General features: G+C 43.5%; 1 protein-coding gene across 1 annotated transcript in view; it reads left to right on the top strand.

Moving 5' to 3' along the window:
• The first annotated feature begins 209 nt into the window (after positions 1-209).
• LOC135563714 (sericin-1-like) overlaps positions 210-16,954 on the top strand; it is a 39,512-nt gene continuing 22,767 nt past the window's right edge. Inside the window, exons 1-2 of the mRNA XM_065006827.1 lie at positions 210-363; positions 610-661. Coding sequence (XP_064862899.1) covers positions 210-363; positions 610-661 — 206 coding nt within the window. The remainder of the gene's footprint in view (positions 364-609; positions 662-16,954) is intronic.

Here is a 16,954-nt window from a genome sequence, read left to right as displayed (position 1 = left end):
GGCAGACGGGTAGCTCAGACGGCGCTGGGCAGACGGGTAGCTCAGACGGCGCTGGGCAGACGGGTAGCTCAGACGGCGCTGGGAAGACGGGTAGCTCAGACGGCGCTGGGAAGACAGGTAGCTCAGACGGAGCTGGAGAGGAAGGCTCTGGCAGTGCTGGACTGAGGGGCTCTGGCGCCTCTGGAATGAGGGGCTCTGGCGCCTCTGGAATGAGGGGCGGGAGCTCTGGCAGCGCCGGACAGGCGGGAGACTCCGGCTGCGCTGGAGAGGAGGAAGGCTCTGGCCGCGCTGGACAGAGAAGCTCTGGCCCCTCTGGACTGAGGGGCGGGAGCTCTGGCAGCGCCGGACAGGCGGGAAACTCTGGTAGCGCCGGACAGGCGGGAACACCTGTGTTGATGGGACGGAGAGACAGCCTGGTGCGGGGTGCCGGCACTGGTGGTACCGGGCTGGGGACACACACCTCAGGGCGAATGCCTTGCATACTACGCCAAATCAACTGCTCTCTCTCTTCACACTCCCCCAATTCTATTAACACCTCCTCGAGTGTCTCCTCATCTCCCATCCGTTCACTCTCCTCCATTCTGTCCAATAACGCCTCGACCCTCTCAGACTCAGCCCTCAGCTTCGCCGACAGTTCCGATAACATCCATGGCTCCTTACGGTAAACAGGGGGAGTTGGCTCAGGTCTGGCTCCTGACTCTGCCACACTCCCCCCAAGACATTTTTGGGGGTGCCTCTCGGGCTTCCAGCCGCTCTGCCGTGCTAGCTCCTCATAATGCCGCCTCTCTGCCTCCAGCTCGGCTTTGGGGCGACAATATTCCCCTGGCTCTGCCCAGGGTCCTTTCCCGTCAAGGATCTCCTCCCAAGTCCATCTCTCCAAATAGTGCAGCCTCTCCCACTGCTGCTGCTGCCTCTGTTGCTTCTCCTGCTGCTGCCTTTGCTGCTGCTGCTGTTGCTCCTGCTGCTTCTCCTGCTGCTGTTGCTGCTGTTGCTCCTGCTGCACCTGTCACTTCTCCTGCTGCTGCTGTTGCTGCTGCCTCTTTTTACCACGCCGCTTGGTCCTTGGTTGGTGGGTGATTCTGTACGGGTTTTTCTTATGTGAAGGAGAGTCAGACCAAAATGCGGCGTGGCTATTGCGATCCATGTTAAATGAAACAAAGTAAACACGAATCAAATACAAAAACAATAAATGTAACACGAAAACCGAAACAGCCTAATACTGATGCAAAGTAACACAGAGACAGTAACAAGGACACACAAACACACAGTGAAACCCAGGCTACCTAAGTATGATTCTCAATCAGAGACAACTAATGACACCTGCCTCTGATTGAGAACCATACTAGGCCGAAACATAGAAATACCCAAAACCTAGAAAAACAAACATAGACTGCCCACCCAACTCATGCCCTGACCATACTAAATAAATACAAAACAAAGGAAATAAAGGTCAGAACGTGACAGGTAGCCATGCTGGTTAAGTGTGCCTTGAATTCTAAATAAATCACAGACAGTGTCACCAGTAAAGCACCACCACACCATAACACCTCCTCCATGATTTACAGTGGGAAATACACATGTGGAGATCATCCGTTCACCCACAACGCGTCTCACAAAGACGCTGCGTTTGGAACCAAAAATCTAAAATTTCCACCGGTCTAATGTCCATTGCGCATGTTTCTAGGACCAAGCAAGTTTCTTCTAACTATTGGTGTGCTTTAGTAGTGGTTTCTTTGCAGCAATTGGACCACGAAGGCCTGATTCACACAGTCTCCTCTGAACAGTTGATGTTGAGATGTGTCTGCTACTTGAACTCTACTTGAATTGGACTGCAATTTCTGAGGCTGTTAACTCTAATGAACTTATCCTCTGCAGCAGAGGTAACTCTGGGTCTTCCTTTGCTGTTGTGGTCCTCATAAGAGCCAGTTTCATCACAGTGCTTGATGGTTTCTGCGACTGCACTTGAAGAAGTTATTGACATTTTCTGCATTGACTGACCTTCACGTCTTAAAGTAATGATGGACTGTTGTTTCTCTTTGCTTATTTGAGCTGTTCTTGCCATAATATGGACTTGGTATTTTACCAAATAGGGCTATCTTCTGTATACCCCTCCACCTGGTCACAACACGACTGATGAAGAACTCTTGAGTGAATAGTTGTTATATAACATTTGACCGGTAGCGTAAATAATCATGATATCCTTCTTCCAGGTAGGCAAAAGGTAGGTCGTAAGTCCAATATGATTGTGTTGAAGTGCTTTTGAAGTGGAACAATTCTTCAACTGCTGAGATTTTAGCTGCTAGATAAGATACTTAACTTTGCTGATTTGTTGTATCTTTCGGGTGAAAAGGTGAAAGGCTTTGTAACTCAGGTTACAAGAGTTTCCCACTTGTAATTACGACTTGGAGCGTTGTTCAAGTGTAATTTCCCAGTCGGAACTCTGATTCGGAACTTCTGATTACTCCAATAGCATGTGAACGCCCCATAACACTTAATTGAGAAGTTTTTTTATGAATGGGTTTCCATCTACCAAAAGACGGTTATCATTAGCATTGCTAAAGGCTACACAAAGTGGAAGACATAAGTGAACAACGCACACTCAGAGACAAGGCCATTCCTGTGTTGTAGCCTCTTCAGAAAGTTACAGAAAAAAAACAATCACTGATACATTCTGTTTATGTCTTATGATAAACTTGGACAAATTAATACATTTTTGAATAAGTTCAATTCATTTAATTGATTTCCTCCTAAGTTCAATAGATAAACAATTTTATATTGTTGAATTCCGTTTTAATGTCTGGATTCCGTGATTCTGGCAGTGTTCTCTTAATCACAGATTTTATAGGTCGTGTTCCCCTGCTCAGGCATTGCATACATCAACCAATAGTTCCATGCCACATGATTGATTTATGATATGATTAACTGATACATAAAATACCTATCCAGTTGTTGTAAGATCTGGCATGCGTCAGCAACGTCTGAGCAGAGGAACACTACTGCATGATTCTGCCTTTGTTGATTTCCTGGTTTACAAATCCTAATGGCCTTGACCTGAACCGAGCGGTATCCTACAGAGCAGGTTTGAGTAGTTAGCAATGTAACTTAGGTAAACTGAGCTCAACTCGGGATAACCGGTCAAAGGAAAGTGGCTCAACATTTAGCCAGGTAAATTGCTATGGCAACAAATCCTTCACAACTAACCTTCTCTCATGGCTAACCCCACTTACCCTGAATGAAATGACTGAGCCACAAGTTGAGGACCAATGCAATCAGATTCTCTCCCTCTTGCAAAGATTGTATCATCATCCCCTTCATTTGAGGAAGATGAATTATTAAATATTTTATTAACCAAATGTTTTTCTTCTGGAAGAAATTCTCATGTTAAAATATATCACAATACACATTTAGTAATGACAAAACGCATTTTCAACTTCACGCATTGTAACACTTTTGTATGACTTAAAAACATTGATAGGAAAAAAGTTGCTTGTACATTGATAAAGCAGAGCAAACATGGCAATAATGATAAGTAATAAAATAAAGACTGCATTTCTAAAAGTCTATTTCACACCATAGCCTGCTGAATTCTTTCATTTTGATTTTGGCACAATGGAAAATGTGGCCCTAATCGACCATTGATTGATGTTTCAGCATTGTCACAATGAAGAGTTTGCCGTTTGACTAGCCATGTACGACATGCACTCGCAGTTAAAAGCCTGCAATAGTTAGCATCAGGTGGACAAGTAACATCGTAGTACAGACGAAGCCTGAGTTGGAATGTGAAGCTAACTGAAGCTGGTTGGCTTTAGAAAACCCTGAGTAGATCTAGCTTGCCTCTTTGGATACCCCTCAGATGTCCTTTTAATCCTTGTGTAAGTAGCCAGCCAAGGGATAAGGTCCGCAGGTAAGAGTAGCTAGAAAGCTACGATCTTTAGATGCCTTGTTTTATCATGATCAATGTCAAAGAACAATGTGACCATATTGATGAGCATGAAACAAAAAATCTGAGTACAAGTACAATAATTGATATAACTCTTGACTGATTGTCATTTAATAAATGATCAGTGTTATGTTTGGGATTTTAGTGGACAAACACCAGGTAAGTCTTTCGTATTGAAATTGCAACTTCAGAAATCTGAAAAGGGTGAGAACCAGATGCTGGTGAACAGACTTCAGTCAATTAGCTATAATTAGCTACCGTAACACACGTGAGTGTGTTGTCAATCCCCTCAGCTTGTAGTCCAATCAAGGTGGATTACAAGAACGTTATGCAGTCGTTCAAGGTGCCAAAGGAGATAAAGATTGTTATTGTATTAGAGCTATGACAGTGTGATCAGGAAGAGTCACATTATGCTTATTTTTCTTCACTTGATTCCATTAGTTGAAGTTGAACAATGTGTTAGAGTGTAGAATTTGGTGAAACACCGCTGCCTCAGGAAGACTTCAGTCAATTTGTTAATAAGCTATATCGAGCTAAACATCAATTCCCTCACAGCTTGTTGGCCAATTCAGTTAGAATCCAGGAACTTTTCCATAGTTTTAAGGTTAATAAAAACGTTTTAATTTTTAAATGTATTTATTTCACCTTTATTAACCAGGTAGGTCAGTTTAACAAGTTCTCATTTACAACTGCGACCTGGCCAAGATAAAGCAAAGCAGTGCGACAAAAACAACAACACAGAGTTACACATTAACAAACGTACAGTCAATAACACAAAATAAAAGAAAAATAGAAAAATCTATGTACAATGTGTGCAATCTTATCTGTTTTTATAATACTCTTTCCCTAAAGTTCAGACGTCATTGTTGCCCTCTTGTTGCTTGTTTAGTCTCACATGGTTAATTCATGTAATCAGTTTTAATTAGGTCTCTTTTTGCACCACTGGTTGCCAAAAGTTCAGATGTCATCTCAGGAGGCGTCACTAATCTTATTGGCTGTCCTCTGGTTGCTTAATGAGTCCCACCATACTAATTAGTTTCCGATTAAAAAATACTTTTCCAATGGATCTTGACGTCACTAGAAGCAACAACGAAGATAGAGATTGTATTTGACCTACAACATTGCACTCAGGAAGATTCAGATAAAAGAAGCACAAATTTGTTACTCCATCTTCTTTCTAGAGATCCGACCTAAAGATCACTGATGTCATGATTCGACCTAGTTTTCTTTTGAGTTCCCAGTTGTCTTGAAAGCACCATAAATCCAGAGAATTTGATGACACAGTTTGCTGACAAAATTTACCCACCAATGACCGCCGCACCACCTTCCTGTTCAAGTGAGCACAGAACAACAAGTTGAATCCAAAAATGTATTGTATGCTGCTGCATAAATGATGTCATATGCCAGGGAGATCTGTATACTGTAGCTAAAAAAGTAATACCAAGTGTATGTTGTGTAGTAAGCTGTTAGTAGCCCATGTGTCTCACCTTAATAATTTGAACCCTTTCCCCCTCATAACTTAGCTTACTGTTCTGACTTGGTGTTGCACATGTGGCCTACAGCCTATTTTAGAGAATATTGTAAGAATTTTCATTGTCTGCTTATATACCCACTTTATTTGTCCTACAGTTCTGACTTGGTGTACAGGGAGAATACTGTAAGAATGGCCCATGTTCTGAATTATGTTGAATTAAAAGTGCTGAACAAATACTAATACTATGTCCGTCCTAGCTTGCTCATTAATGTCTTAAGCGAAATTACAGATGGCCTCTCATCCGCTAGTCGTCCCCTTGTGCCATAGTGTGTACATTTCAATTGTCAGTAGAAACCACATTTGTTTAAGCAAGTCATCCATATCAGTTTTGTTTTTTACAAGGCAGTAAATGAGGCTGAATGAACTGTTTCACTGCCAGACAAGGCTCTGCTGAAACCCAGGTGTAGCAGTGGTAAGGATACACTCCATGGTGCTGAAAAGAAAGCTCTGCTGTTGGGACAGCTTTATGTAGGGCACCGTTTGTCACCGTTATAGAGCAATTAATGGATTGTTTAGTGTTGTGTTGCGTAGTGGCTTTGCTGGCACGCATCTAGAACATTTATTTGAGTTTGATATCCCACCAAGATTTGCATGCTAAAATCCCAACTGCCCATATATATTATAGAGCCAAAACATCAATAAACTGGCAGTACATGTGTCAGTGTGTGTGTGTGTGTGTGTGTTTCTTTCTCTCACACACTGCCTGCGCTGTGCCGAGCTACCCCCTAAGGTAACACTTTATTTTAAGGGTCCATAATAAACTGTTTATGAGGAATTTACAATCCATTTTGTTCACCATTTATTAATCATTACTCCTACATTTTATGAATGTTATTAGTAAGCTAGTTATTCATACAGTACTTGTAAATATACAGTATATTTCCTTAAACATCCTGTGCTTGTTCTTTTACCACGTACGCCAGGAATGTCTACCAATGGCATTCCCATCTTTTTGTGAGAAATTACACTGGTCACTCAAAACATTTATAAAGTATAAATAGCACTAACTTTAGATTAGGAACTGCAAAAATACTTCTCTAATGATTAGTAAATTGATTATTAATGTGGGTTTATGATTAATAAATGGTGAACACACCATTTATTAACACCTTACAAATGGTTAGTTACGGTCCTTTAAAATAGTGTTAACTCCCTTATAGATGACCATTGACTTATAAAGTGCATTTGGGAAGTATTCAGTCCGCTTTACTTTTTCCACATTTTGTTAAGTTATGGCCTTATTCTGAAATTGATTAAATTGTTTTTTTATTCATCAATCTACACACAATACCCCATAACGACAAAGCAAAAACAGGTTTTTGGCAATATTTGTAAATGTTTTAAAATGACATTTACATAAGTATTCAGACCCTTTACTCAGTACTTTGTTGAAGCACCTTTGACAGCGATTACAGCCTTGAGTTTTCTTGGGTATGATGCTTAGCACACCTGTATTTGTGGATTTTCTCCCATTCTTCTCTGCAGATCCTCTCAAGCTCTGTCCGGTAGGACACAGCTATTTTCAGGTCTATCCAGAGATGTTAGATTGGGTTCAAGTCTGGGCTCTGGCTTGGCCACTCAAGGACATTCAGAGACATGCCCCGAAGCCACTCCTGCATTGTTTTGGCTGTGTGCTTAGGGTCGTTGTCCTGTTGGAAGGTGAACCTTCGCCACAGTCTGAGGTCCTGAGTGCTCTGGAGCAGGTTTTCATCAAGTCTCTCGCTGTACTTTGCTCTATTCATCTTTCCCTTGATCCTGACAATTCTCCCAGTTGCTGCCTCTGAAAAACTTCCCCAAAGCATGATGCTGCACCCCCGTGCTTCACCTTGGGGATGGTGCCAGATTTCTTCCAGACGTGATGCTTGGCATTCAGGCCAAAGAATTCAATCTTGATTTCATCAGACCAGAGAATCTTGTTTCTCATGGTCTGAGAGTCCTTTAGGTGACTTGTTTTGTAAACTCCAAGCAGGCTGTCTTGTGCCTTTTACTGAGGAGTGGCTTCCGTCTGGCCACTCAACCATAAAGACTTGATTGGTGGAGTGCAGAGATGGTTGTCCATCTCCATAGAGGAACTCTGGAGCTCTGCCAGAGTGACCATAGGGTTCTTGATCACCTCCCTGACCAAAGCCCTTCTCCCATGATTGCTCAGTGTCTGTGGGCGGCCACCTCTAGAAAGAGTCTTGGTGGTTCCAATCTTCAGTTAAGAGTGATGGAGGCCACTGTGTTCTTGGGGACCTTCATTGCTGTATAAATGTTTTGGTCCCCAGATCTGTGCCTTGACACAATCCTGTCTTGGAGCTCTACGAGCAATTTTGACCTCATGGCTTGGTTTTTTCTCTGACATGCATTGTCAACTGTGTGACCTTATATAGACAGGCGTGTGCCTTTCCAAATTATGTCCAATCAATTGAATTTACCAATCAGGTTGTAGAAACATCTCAAGGATGTTCAATGGAAACAGGATGTACCTGAGCTCAATTTCAAGTCTCATAGCAAAGGATCTGAATACTTATGTATAAGGTATTTTTGTTTTAAAATTTTATACATTTGCAAAAAAATCTAAAAATCCGTTTTCGCTTTGTCGTTATGGGCAATTGTGTGTAGATTGATGAGGATTCTTTTTTATTTCATCCATTTTAGAATAAGGCTTTAATGTCACAAAATGTGGAAACAGGGTAGGGGTCTGAATATTTTCTGAATGCACTGTATAGTACTATTTAACACCTTTTTGGTTGCTACATGATTCCATATTTGTTATTTCATAGTGTTGATGTCTTCATTATTATTCTACAATGTAGAAAATAGTAGAAAATAAATAAAAACCTGTGAATGAGGTGTTCTAAAAGTTGACAAGTAGTGAATATACAGACACACATCAAATAGGCTACATCACATGTATAAGACCCATAGTAAGGGTTTCCTCAGTAGTTGGATGTGCGAAAATGTCCAGAAATGGGTTACACCCGATCTTAGTTCACCTTGCAATGTGTCATTTGCCTGCAGCTCCACTATCTCACTCTCTGTTCCAGCACAGTCAGGACAGAGGGCTGTTCTCAACGAAGTTGAAAAACTCCTTGTACTCCATGAAATCCTTGAATCTTGACTCAAACTCCAACATCAACTCTTCCAACACACGCACAAATGCATCATAGCTAAAATGTGGCAGTATGTCTGAGTTGGATGTGATGATTGCTCTGAGTTTTGGAAATTTAACATGCTGTCTGTCAGGTATGAACAGTGTGGTGATTTTATTTTGAAATGCAATGACCACACGCAGCATTTTGTCCAGAGTTTACCTTTCCCTTGGAGCTGGGAATTCACCGTATTCAGGTGGCAGGTGATGTCAGTTAAAAAAGCCAGTTTAAATACCCACTGTGGCTCAACCAGCTCTGGCTCCTCTCTCCCCTTGCTTGCAACAAATTCATGGATTTGAGGGAGGAGAGAGAGAAATCTTTCCAAAACACTGCCACGAGACAGCCATCTCTGTAACGGCTTTCTTCCGTCGAAGGAGAGTCGGACCAAAATGCAGCACTGAGGGGAAGCCTAGCACTGAGGGAAATCCCAGCACTGAGAGGAAGCTCAGCACTGAGAGGAAGCTCAGGCAGGTAGTTGGCTCTGGCAGATCCTGGCTGGCTGGCGGATCTGGAAGTGTCTGGTTGACTGGCAGATCTGGAAGAGTCTGGTTGACTGGCAGATCTGGAAGAGTCTGGTTGACTGGCAGATCTGGAAGAGTCTGGTTGACTGGCAGATCTGGAAGAGTCTGGCAGATCTGGAAGAGTCTGGCTGACTGGCAGATCTGGAAGAGTCTGGCTGACTGGCGGATCTAGCTGCTCTGGCTGCTCCATGCAGACTGGCAGCTCTGGCTGCTCCATGCAGACTGGCAGCTCTGGCTGCTCCATGCAGACTGGCAGCTCTGGCTGCTCCATGCAGACTGGCAGCTCTGGCTGCTCTATGCAGACTGACAGCTCTGGCTGCTCTATGCAGACTGGCAGCTCCATGCAGACTGGCAGCTCTGGCTGCTCTATGCAGACTGGCAGCTCTATGCAGACTGGCAGCTCTGGCTGCTCCATGCAACCTAGCAGCTCTGGCTGCTCCATGCAGACTGACAGCTCTGGCTGCTCCATGCAGACTGGCAGCTCTGGCTGCTCCATGCAGTCTGACAGCTCAGGCTGCTCCATGCAGACTGGCGGCTCTGGCTGCGCTAAACAGGCGGGAGACTCCGGCAGCGCAGGAGAGGAGGAAAGCGCTGGCTGCGCTGAACAGGCGGGAGGCTCCGACAGCGCTAGAGAGAAGGAAGCCTCTGATAGCGCTTGAGAGGCGAGGCGCACTGTAGGCCTGATGCGTGGTGCTGGCACTGGTGGAACTGGACCGAGGACACGCACAGGAAGCCTGGTGCAGGGAGCTGCCACCGGAGGACTGGTGTGTGAAGGTGGCACAGGATGGACCGGACCATGAAGGTGTACTGGAGAGCCTGAGAGCAGGGCTGGCACAGGACGTGCAAGGCTAGGTAGGTACACAGGAGGCCTAGTGCGTGAGGCTGGCACAATTTTCACCAGCCGACTAACACGCACCTCAGGACGAGTATGGAGCGCTGACCCAGGTGCCATTAAATCCCTGACACGCTCCGTCGGGCGAATATCGTATTTAAAGCACCAAACTAGCAACTCCCTCATTACTCTCTCCTCCACTTTCCCCATTAACTCCTTCACAGTCTCTGCTTCGCTCACCTCTAACACTGGCTCTGGTTCTGGTCTCCTCTTTGGGTCCTCACGAAAACAGGGAGAGTTGGCTCAGGTCTGACTCCTGACTCTGCCACACTCTCCCTGAGCCCCCTCCAATACATTTTTGGGGCTGACTCTCGGGCTTTCTTCTGCGCCGCCGTGCTTGTCTCTCCAACTCCATTCTCCTATAACCTGCTTCGCACTGCTCCAGCGAATCCCAGGCGGGCTCCGGCACTCTCTCTGGGTCGACCGCCCACCTGTCTATTTCCTCCCAAGTAGTGTAGTCCCGATATTGTTGCTCCTGCTGCCGCTGTTGCTTCTCCTCATACCAGCGCCTCTCAGCTCTCGCCGCCTCCAGTTCTTCTTTGGGGCGGCAATATTCTCCAGGCTGATCCCAGGGTCCTTCTCCGAACAATTCATCCTCCCATGTCCGTTCCTCCTTTCGCTGCTTCTGCTGTCGCTGTTGCCTGTTACCACGCTACTCGGTCCGGGTGAGGTGGGTGATTCTGTAACGGCTTTCTTCCTGAAAGAATAAACACGATAAATACAAAAACAAGAAACGGAACGTGAAAACCTATACAGCCTATCTGGTGAAATACAAACACACTGAGACAGGAACAATCACCCACGCAACACTCACAGAATATGGCTGCCTAAATATGGTTCCCAATCAGAGACAACGATAATCACCTGACTCTGATTGAGAACCGCCTCAGGCAGCCATAGACTACGTAGACACCCCACAAAACTCCTAAGACAAAAACACACCACAATAACCCATGTCACACCCTGGCCTGACCAAATAAAGAAAGAAAACACAAAATACTAAGACCAAGGCGTGACAATCTCACCTCATTGTGAAATATCAAGTCACCGTATTCTGTCTGGTATTCTTCAAGAAACTTGCAGAATTTGATTCAGTGTCCTCACAATAATAATGTTCACCAAACTTGCTACATCACATTCTGTAAGTCACAGCCTTTGAGTTTAGCCACAAGTGCTTCCTCATGAATGATACAATGAAACGTAACAAATTTGGTAATATCCTCGGTCTTTCTCATCAGGTCTATGTGTCCCTTCTTCTTCCCTCGCATGCTTGGGGCGCCGTCTGTGCACACAGATGCCAGATTTGACCTGTCAATATTATTATCAGCAAAAAATGTAACAAGGGCTTTCAGAATATCCTCTCCTCATGTTTGTCCCTGAAGGGGCAGTAAACATAAAAGTTCCTCTCTGAACGACTCGTTTTGATGGAAGTGGACCCAAACGCAATGTCTCTTACATCAGTGCCTTTGTCAAGTGCAGTACTGAAACAAGGTGCCACGGATATGTCAGTAATCCGTTGCTTACCGACATCCTCACCGATGTCTTCTATGCGTCTTGTTATGGTCGAGTCTGAGAGTTGTAGTCACGTAATTTGCTTTAAAATAGCTTCCTTGTTTGTGAAATCAGCAAACAATATTTTGGCTGAGGCCAAAAAACATTGTTTGACAATCTCTGCGTCTGTGAAGGCCTTCTTGTTTCTCGCGAGTGTCCAAGCAATCTCATATGTTGTCTCTGTCGGTATCTCTGCAACATTGCTAGATCTGTCCATCATTTGTTGTTGTCCTTTGAGCTGTCCTTTGAGTTGCGCTATTTTGTTGTTTCTGAGGTTGCTTTGTGGCAGATATGTTTTGTCAAAGTGGTCATGGTGTGACTGAAAATGTTGCTCTAAATTTGCTCATTTAAAACAATTGACTGCCTTCTGGCAAATAAGACAAAGTGAGCTAGTCCCATCATGCAGTACAAAAAATAATTGTCTGTCCATTTCTCTTGGAACTTTCAGTGTTCTTCTTGAATCGACCGTTATTCTCTCTTAACTACCTGAGCCACGTTAACCATGTTAGCTAGCTGCATTTCCCCTCCGCCATCTTCCTGATTTTCCTGGTTCTCCGGTGGTTGTTCATTCCTAGCTGTCACGTTGTTCTCCAGCTCTTCCCCCTCATTTTCATTGTCAATAGATTTACGTTTCTTTTTTTACAATAAATCGATCAATGTCCACCAGACTGCAAAATTAGCTAGTTTTATTTCGGCAAACGTTCTATTTCGGCCTTTCTGTTCAACAGCCGCACTATACTGCCATCTATCTGTCATCCAGGGAACAATATATATACTCAATGAAGCAATTCAGGCCTGCATTAAACACATTGAATTGAAATTGTATCATTGCTATGTATTATGAATGGAAAATAGGAAAATCACCACAAGCCGCAAATGAAGGGCTCGCTTCAATGAGTACCACTGCCCTATAGCAACGGCTATGGGATGCATACACCCACATGCCCCATCCACACATCTACACCTCTCCCCTTCCACCAATACAACCACCTACACACTCACACACGCACACACACACAAAGCTCAGATGTTCAACAGTTGTTCCATCCCTGAGCCCAGCTCAAGAGTAGACTTGCTGTGTGAATGCATATATTGTTGTAGCCATCTGGCTGATGGAGCTGTACAATATACTTTACGACACTCTTTCCTACGATGTAATCTCAGTAGGTGTCACTTGCTGTTGTACTTTGGTTGTACTTTGGTCACCCCACTAATTCATCTAATTGGAAAGGGTTTGAACTCTTTCCATAGTGTTAATGTTAATGAACAGGTAATTAAACATTTAATTAGGTGTCTGTTTTACACCACTCTTTCCCAATATCAGGATGTCATCACGGGACATGTTACTAATCTTGTTGGCTGTCCTCTCCCTGTTGGAAACCTGGTGTCAATGTAAACATACCAGAGCAAAAGTGCCTAAGACATTGTATGCAGAACCTTTTGGACATTATATTTTTTTACAATAGTAAAATAATAATATTGTAAGATTATGTTCTTTTATATTATATTGTTGGTTTAACTTGGACAATGTGTTAGTGATGCAGTAGTATTTGGTCAAAAACTTATCTGATCTGATCTTCTCTCCACTTAATTCCTCACACTGGTAAAAGCTACTAAGATGTATGTGAATGTGTGCTTTTGTGCCTGCATGCAAGCTGTGCTCATTGATAGAGTTGTTAGTCAGATGAGTGCAGGAGAGGGTGTTGATAGCGGGATGTTAGCAGGCTGGCAGACAAGCAGAAATACCACAGTGGCTGCTCTGGCTGGCATCACACAGGGATTTAGTCCACAGATTAGGTTGTAAAATGGCCGTGCTGTTCGCGCTCTCATGCGCTGATAAGCACCATTAGCAGGGTATTGACTCTGTTGTGCCACTCTGGGGCTCCAATGAATTGGGCAGGGATTAATGGGTATGCCCTTTCATTTAGATGGAAAATAAGGTGATGCTGGACCCCTGAGAGAGCAGGTTTGAGATTGGAATCCCCTGCATTAAGCTTGAGGAGGTGATCCATGCTCTTGGCTCTGAACTACCAGTTCTGGGCGCTGGGCTGGTGAGGCTATGGTGGTGGTGACCGGTGACGGTTAACCACACCATACTGGGATGGCAGGCTGGGCTTAATGTGTGTGTAAATCCCTGGGCCAGCTGTTAGAGTTGTCATTCCAGTGAGTGGTGGCAGGGCAGGTGGTCCGGGGGCTCAGGTGGCTGCTGCGCATGCCGATAACATCAATCCCCCGCTGAAATGACTAAACATTTGTTGTCAGGCGCCAGCTTTTCACTTTAGCATGTCCCCTTGAAGATTGTGGTGCACATGTTTTCCGATCTGTTGACCCCGTCTGTGTCTATATCTGCCAGAAATGTGCCCTCTAGCAAACCCAGGAAGTAAATTCACAGCCGAGTTTAGCAAACGTGTGGGCAGGAGACACAGAAGACCCCCGTGTAGTTGATATTCCTGCTGGTATGTAAAAGCTAGATTAGACCAATGAATATATGGATCTTACAAGTACTGTTGAATAGAGGATCATTGTGCTTATACCACTGTTTTCTCCTTCAATTTGCATTTCACAATTAAAGTGGTTTAATTATAGACTGTTTAGACATCTTAATGGTAGCAGCTACCCGTCCCCCACTCACTTCTGGTCAGATACCAGTGTCATGAGGCTAATCTAATTTCAATTTGTCAGACAGAGTCTGCTCAGGGTGTCTTGCTCCTTTGCCACAGTCCCAAAACATTGGCAGTAAGTCAATTAAGGAGCCATAGACGCATGTCAACCCTCTGTACTTAACTTTATTTATGTCTGTCACCTCATGTCATTAGTTTCCCTGACTTTAATGTGATTCTCTCCCCGTTAAATAAACGTAACAAATGAAGGCGACTGAGGCTCGGCGTCTGTGGATTCCTCATTGATTGGAGATCTGCAACCGTATAGTGCTTGGCGGGGAGGATGCCAGGATGGACAGTCCCAGGAGGACAGACCTTGTCATGGATACAGTGTTTGTCCTACTGAAGAAGCTGTCAGCCCCCCATACAGAGCCAGGCAGTGTATGAACTTAATAAGTTCTAATCGCAGGCCTGTCTGTAGTTAAGGGACTGTACAGACAACAGTCCAACGACACAGTCTGGGAGGTCCTGTGTGTTTGTGAACCTGAGAAGTCCCAGAGAGCTCTTAACTCCAGCATAACAGCACAATATTGGACATTGGACACTATAGATCAAACTTCATTACATTAAGGAAACCTTAGACCTGGTGTAGTGGGTGGACATTGGGAACCATCCCGCTACACTGGTGTTTAAGGAGAAGATGGCGTGATGCATTTACATGTCATGGATGTGGGTATAGGATGGGGTTGGAGGTCTGGTGCAGGGAGTTTCAGTCTCATCCAATCTGTATCTGCAATGGCGGGCACAACACCAAAAACCTCAGATGATGTAAAGTAGGGCCTACTACAACATATGCGAATATGAAAAAAATCTGAGTTGATGCGTTTTTTTTGGTTAATTGATGTTAAAACTTCTTATGTCTAGGGGAACCCCTCGACAACATTCCGCAGAAAAGGCAGAGTGCGAAATACAAAAATTGAAATATGTAACTTTCATACATTCACAAGTGCAATTCAAAAAGGCTTTACAGCGAAAGCACACCATATGATTATGTTAGGTCAGAGCCTAGTCACAAAAAAACACAGCCATTTTCCAGCCAAAGAGAGGAGTCACAAAAAGCAGAAATAGAGATAAAATGAATCACTAACCTTTGATGATCTTCATCAAATTGGACTTCATGTTACACAATACATGTATGTTTTGTTCGATAAAGTTCCTATTTATATCCAAAAATGTCAGTTTACATTGGCGCTGTATGGTCAGTAATGTTGTGCCTCGAAAACATTGTGCTCAGACACAAAAACAAGCCATGCAGATACCCGCCATGTTGTGGAGTCAGTAAAAGTCAGAAATTGCGTTATAAATATTCACTTACCTTTAATGATCTTCATCAGAATGCACTCCCAGGAATCCCAGTTCCACAATAAATGTTTGTTTTGTTCGATAAAGTCCATAATTTATGTCCAAATACCTCCTTTTGTAAGCGCGTTTGGTAAACAAATCCAAACTCACGAGGCGCAGGCAAGTCCAGGCGAAAGTTCAGATGAAAAGTTCAAAAGGTTATATTACAGTTCATAGAAACATGTCAAACGATGTATAGAATCAATCTTTAGAATGTTTTTAACATAAATCTTATAATATCATAAATCAATAATGTTCCAACCGGACAACTCCTTTGTCTTTAGAATTGCATTGGAACGCTCTCACGTACACACGTGATCAGCTCATGCCACTCTGGCAGACCTCTGGTTGAATCAGCTCTCTTTCGCTCCCACTTCACAGTAGAAGCCTCAAACAGCATACTAAAGACTGTTGACATCTATTGGAAGGCATAGGAAGTGCTGTATGACCCCATAGACACTGTATATTTGATAGGCAATGAGTTGAAAAACTACAAACCTCAGATTACCCACTTCCTGGTTGGATTCTAACTCATTATGTTTGTAGTCTATTGGATTCAAGGAAACCGCGAATTTCAATAGGCTCTAGAGCAGTGGTCACCAACCTTTGAGATCAAGATCAATTTCTGAGTCCAAAAGCAAGCCGAGATAAACCGCTCAGATAAATAAAAAACATGACTTAAAAAACATAAGCCTATGCAACATTAATAACCTATTAAAACCAGTTCTGTAGCAGTGAGGTTTGTGCAGAAGGCAATAGGCCCAATACATTATCACTTCATATTGGCTATGCTTCAATTGCCCTGCCAATGTTGTTCTACTCAGACCATTTTGAAATGATATTACAACATGTTAGGTATATGATCACACTGGGAATAGATCAGCTGAGTGAGCATAATCATTAGCTTTTTTTATTTTACTGGACCGATGGCCTACATCTGATGGTCAGTCTGAGGGGAGGGAGGGAGCAGTCCTGCCCACTGGCCTCCTGCATCAAGCAGACTACCAAACAACGGATTCCAGCAGACAGAGTGGGAGGGACATCACAATACCTTAATGAAAGTGAAAGTTACCCAGTAAAATACTACTTGAGTAAAAGTCTAAAAGTGTTTGGTTTTTTGTTTGGTTTTAAATATACTTAAATATCAAAAGTAAATGTAATTGCTAAAAGAAGTATAAAAAGTAAAAGTATCAATCATTTCAAATTTCCTATTCTGTATTTATCAAACCAGATGGCACAATTTTCTTGTTTTTAAATGTACAGATAGCCAGGGGCACGCTCCAACACTCAGACATAATTTACAAACGAAGCATGTGTGTAGTGAGTCCGCCTGATCAGAAATGGTACTATTTTCTGTCCTTTCAAAATGTAACGAGTACTT

This window comes from Oncorhynchus nerka, linkage group LG22 (genome assembly GCF_034236695.1).
Source record: "Oncorhynchus nerka isolate Pitt River linkage group LG22, Oner_Uvic_2.0, whole genome shotgun sequence".
NCBI lineage: Eukaryota > Metazoa > Chordata > Actinopteri > Salmoniformes > Salmonidae > Oncorhynchus > Oncorhynchus nerka.
This window is presented reverse-complemented; position numbering and strand designations above follow the sequence as displayed.